This window comes from Montipora capricornis, chromosome 4 (assembly GCF_036669925.1).
Source record: "Montipora capricornis isolate CH-2021 chromosome 4, ASM3666992v2, whole genome shotgun sequence".
Classification (NCBI taxonomy): Eukaryota; Metazoa; Cnidaria; class Anthozoa; order Scleractinia; family Acroporidae; genus Montipora; species Montipora capricornis.
Genome location: NC_090886.1, coordinates 11,259,446 through 11,264,445, shown reverse-complemented (window position 1 = coordinate 11,264,445; position 5,000 = coordinate 11,259,446). Strand labels below are relative to the sequence as shown.

The window sequence follows — 5,000 nt, the reverse complement described above, 5'->3', positions numbered from 1 at the left end:
GACCACCATTTTAAAATTATTTGTTTGCTTGCAAATGAGCCCTTGTTCCCTCATTCAAGGTTAAATATTGAATTTTAAGTTTAAGAATGAGGCAACAAGGGCTAATTTACAATCAAACAAAAGAATGTTAAAATACAGTAGTATCACCCAACTAGTGGACTAATGCAAATCCTGCATTTTAATTAGCTACGCTACTAGAGGACTATTACTGAGTAGCGAAAAGTGTGACGCTTTCTTTTTTTTCCCAAATAAATATATCTTCAACTTGCATTTGCTAACTTTATTATTGCATTTTCTTTCCGACTAGTTTGGTGAATTACTAAAACAATTGGATCCTTTGTCCTCAAGAGTCCCGGGTCAATAGCCCATGCGGCTTCGCCTCATGGGCGATTGACCCGTAGCCCGCAAATACGTGTCTAATTGTTAAGTATCCATTTTGAAATAAGGTGTTATTGTAAGGGAGTACAATTGTATAAACTACACTGTAGGTTCATGTGACAAAATACATTTTTAACACAATTGCTTGTAATCTCATAATCTGATTGGCTAATTTGCTGTTGTCGATAAGAGTCTAGACAACGCTGCTCGTGTCATGCTTGTTTCAATTTGTCACGCATTATGCAATAGCCAGTCAGGAATACTCATTTTGGGAAATAAACCAATCATATTGTGAGAAAGTTATACACAATGCTTGCTCTTTCTTTGTGCCATGATTTTGGTCACTTTCTTTGGCATTGAATCTTGTGGTAAAAAAAAAAATCCAAAGTGGTTTTAAGCGTTGTCTGTACTCTTATCCACAACGATGTTTGCCATCCCAGTGGTGAAAATTTGTTGCGGACCCACGAGGCACACAGCATTTTGACCACTGTGATGATGAATATTGTTGTTGATAAGAGTACAGACAACGCTGCACCACTTTCGATTTGTTAAATACCAGTAGTTTAAATGACCTAAGCTTCCACAAGTTTCCTATCAGGTCAGTGGTAGAGCATCCCAACTAGTAAACAAAAGGTCATAAATTTGACTTCTGCAAATTAAGGAGCAATTGGATTTTTTTCAAGAATCCTAAAGTCACCACAGAAAAACACATCCCCTGATTTTTCACTTAATTTAATAGTGATCATTTATTTTTGTAGCTAATATAGTTCATTTTGACACTTTGCTGAATTATGGCTTCCTACAAAATTTTGCAATTTTAACATGCATTTTTTACCTTCCTAATAAAAGAAAATGTATGCTCTTTACATATAACCAAGTAATCACAAGTTTCCTCAAATAATGTGTGCCACTCGGTCAATTTCTGAAAGTACAAGCAACTCTTCTGAAAACACATTACAGTTTAATATTGTGATATCTATCCTTAATTTGTACTCAGCCCCATGTGATTACCAGGTATACTATTACCACTCTAGTGTAGTATGCTATCCTTTATTTTTTTACTATGTCATTAAAGTAAGGTTTGCACCTGTGTTGTTTGACAGGATAGTGTTGTGTTCTGGTCACAGAGCTCCCTTTGTTACATATTCTGTCCTGAAGTACCATAAAGAGAACCAGGAGGCAGGCCAGGAAGGGATGAGGTATTATGTTACGCAAGTTTCTTTACCCAAGGGATCCCTGTTCCTCAAAATGATGCCTGTTGTTGTATAAGATATTTTACACATTTTGTTTTCCCAATTAATACAGGTCATGTAACTATACCCAGGAGATTTGGTCCTGTTAAAGAACCCACACACTGCTTGTGAAGAGTAGGGAGGAGACCCTGGTGTCGCGGTCTGTCCTTCTTTCACATTTATGCATCAGGGTTGGGTGGGTGGGAGTAGTATACCTGTACATCGCTTCTATATGGCTGCATATCATTTGCATAGAATTTGCATATTGGAAATAGAGAGTTTGTATGGGAATGGACCTCATTAAAAATGGTGGATTGGATGCAAATGAGGCTGGAACCTCATTAATATCAGTCTGCCATTTTGTTTTCACGGGAAGCGGTCCATACTAATGAGCAGCAGGAGTATCGATATGTGCATAAGACTGGAAGTGAACAGAAATGATGTCGGGTGTCACACCAGACCGGAAATGTCACATTTATTTATAGGCATTTCACAAACTGGAAATCACGCTCAAATCATGCAAATTAAGTGTTCAACTGTTTTTTTTTTATTGAAAATAAAGACTAAACACAGACAGGAATGTGTGGGGGTCCACGTGACCAACCCTGTTCCTGGAAAGAAACATGCTACATTGTACACATTTATTTTAGTTGGTCTTGGAATAAAACAAAACATGTTTTAAGGAGTTGTTACTTTTGAAAGCTTTTTCTTCATTGAAAAGCAAGACAGGGTGCTCGTCCCATTCTTACTACTAGCAGGAATTGTTCATCATTACTTCGCTGGTTCGTTCTCAGTTTTCACCGGCAAACAGCCAAACGTCTCTGGTCCCCCTGGCCGGAATCTTGTATTATTCTCATTCTGTCACTTTCCTCTAATTTAAAACCACTTGTGTTTTTTTGCCTGAGTGAAAGCTCCTCAAGGCATGTTGTAGTGCATTTCCATCCTGGGATATAATACTTTCAATGAATTGTTGTTGCTGTATTAATTGCATCTTTAGAAAAACTCCAACAGTAGCTCCTCACCAGTTTGTAGGAATAGAAGGAGTAGAACTGGGATCAGCTGAAAAGGTATCAGTTCTTATTGCATGTCAAGTTCATTACCCGTTGACTTCTAGGAGTGAGAATTAGCAAAGTGGACTCTGTCTTATGCCAGACGATTTTACTTGTCAATGGAAGGCAGCTCAGGAGTCAATGAGTTTTAAAAATTTTTTTCATTTATTTATTTCAGTCTGTTTTGCGCATAAATTTTAATTAATAAAATGATAGTATGTCGGTGGGGAGACATGTTTATTATTTTTTGCATTCCATCTGACATGAACAACTGTGTTGTGAAGTGAAGGTCCCCTGAGTCATCCTGGAGCTTCCACAAATGGTAGACATTTCCTCATACCAACAGTGATTTTTTCCTTCCTTTAAGGGGTGGCAGTATTGTATTTTCTGGAACACTTGCAATTAAATTAATCGCACTATAATAGGCAACCAACCACTATCAGGCAAAGTGGAGATTGTGTTCTGGATACATGATAAGGGGCCTCCCTTTTGGCAGCAAGCTGCCAGAAGGAGGCTGCTACTGGCAAATTCTGGCAGCCTTCTGGCTTCAGCACAGATGCAAAGTAACAAAACTGCTGATAACAAGTGCCACTTGGGTGTTCCTAGGCTAACTTTGACTTCAATTTGTCTAACTTACATTAACAAGTTTCACTCTCGTCTGATAAGTTAATCACATACATGTATTTGCGTTAAATTGCAGACGGTATCATACAGAACATTCCTAACATCAACGTACCCATTTGGTTGGAAGGAGGCCGGGCCTTTAAGTCGAGGAATGGGCAATCCTCTTACCATACCAGTAGATCCAGGAGGGACCTCTCAGGGTACTGGTATAAATTCTGCCCTTTGTTTTGTTTGTGTTCCTTCTTAATATTGTTCATTTCTAACTTTTTTGCTCAATTTTGTCTGCAAACATTCAGACAGTCCAGATGCTGGTTTTCCTTCATTCAGTGGATATGATCCTCATCTTTTGGATGATCCAGAATTGACATCTGGTCGTCATAGAAAGGTCCTAAACCTTGCTTCTTACTTGGTATGTCCTCACGATTGTAGCCAAGTGTAATAATTGCTTCACCCCATGTTGTGGTGTTGTGTGACATTGTGCGTGCGGACATTATAAACTGCTCAGTTACTTGTGACTAGCCTGTTGCGACTCCAGGTCAGCGGTATAATTATATAACATATAGTTCCTCAGTAGCGCAGCACTTGGCTGCCATGTTTTCGTTTTTTGTATGGAGATTAGCTGATTAAAGCCTCATGACAAGTTAATAGGCACTTGCTTCCTTCTTGAAATTCTCAACAAAGGTTACAACTAGAAATATTATCATGATGGCTAAATCTTTTCTAGTAGGTCTGCATGGAAAAAAAATTGGAAATGGAATTTGTTTACGCATGGAACACCTTAAAGAGGGCTCAGGAGCTCAGGAGCTCAACCATGTGTCAGTGCATTCCAGATCGAATTGGAATTTGGCAGTGTTGGCTTTTGAGGAGAGGGAAAACCCGGAGAAAAACCTCTCAGAACAAGGAGAGAACCAACAACAAACTCAACCTACATAAGTTATGATGCCAGGACCAGGAATTGAACCTGGGCCACATTGGTGGGAGGTGATCGAGGGCTCTCACGACTGTGCCACCCTGCTCCCAAAGACCTTATGATGTGACCAGAATATATTGGCAAGGATTAATAAGATGTTTGCATTGTTAATGGAATTAAGTTGATCAGCTTTATTCAATGATGATGATAAAGAGGGTGATTGCGAGATCGAGGATGACTGCCGACGGGTTGGCTCAGTTGGTTGAGCATTTGCGACTGTGGCTACTGTATATAATATGATAGTGATGTTAGTTAAAAGGCAATTTATGTGACAATGACAGTGATAATGATGATGATGATGATGATGATGACGATGATGAAGATAAAGTCTTTTTATATTAAGTCATTTAGGAATTACAATCATTAAAGGCCCACCTTCAACCGACAGGCATTGTGTGCCATGGAACAATTTTCATATATAAAAATCCAGCCGGAGCTGAATTTCATCCAATCAGGTTGCTACGATGAGCAATGCAACTTTCCATAACAAAAACAAATGGTCATTGACAAAAAGCTTGTCGGTTGAAGGTGGGCCTTTTTAACACCTTCACCCGACTATGTAGTAACCGCTATGTAGTAAATGTTTTAATTAAAAACATTTACTACATAGCATAATATTATTTTTAACCCTGACTTTTTATTTTGGTTATGTTTTTAGGTCTCCATGGTAGCTTATGCAAAACCCTCTGAACTAAAAAAGGACTTAAATGAACAATTCAGGGAGAAATTTCCCAACCTCAGCATTAC

The 5,000-nt window shown here is 38.6% G+C and overlaps 1 protein-coding gene across 1 annotated transcript in view; it reads left to right on the top strand.

Moving 5' to 3' along the window:
• LOC138046101 (CDK5 and ABL1 enzyme substrate 1-like) overlaps positions 1 to 5,000 on the top strand; it is a 7,884-nt gene that overhangs the window by 2,439 nt on the left and 445 nt on the right. Inside the window, exons 2-6 of the mRNA XM_068892780.1 lie at positions 1,482 to 1,577; positions 2,608 to 2,677; positions 3,360 to 3,483; positions 3,580 to 3,692; positions 4,912 to 4,999. Coding sequence (XP_068748881.1) covers positions 1,482 to 1,577; positions 2,608 to 2,677; positions 3,360 to 3,483; positions 3,580 to 3,692; positions 4,912 to 4,999 — 491 coding nt within the window. The remainder of the gene's footprint in view (positions 1 to 1,481; positions 1,578 to 2,607; positions 2,678 to 3,359; positions 3,484 to 3,579; positions 3,693 to 4,911; position 5,000) is intronic.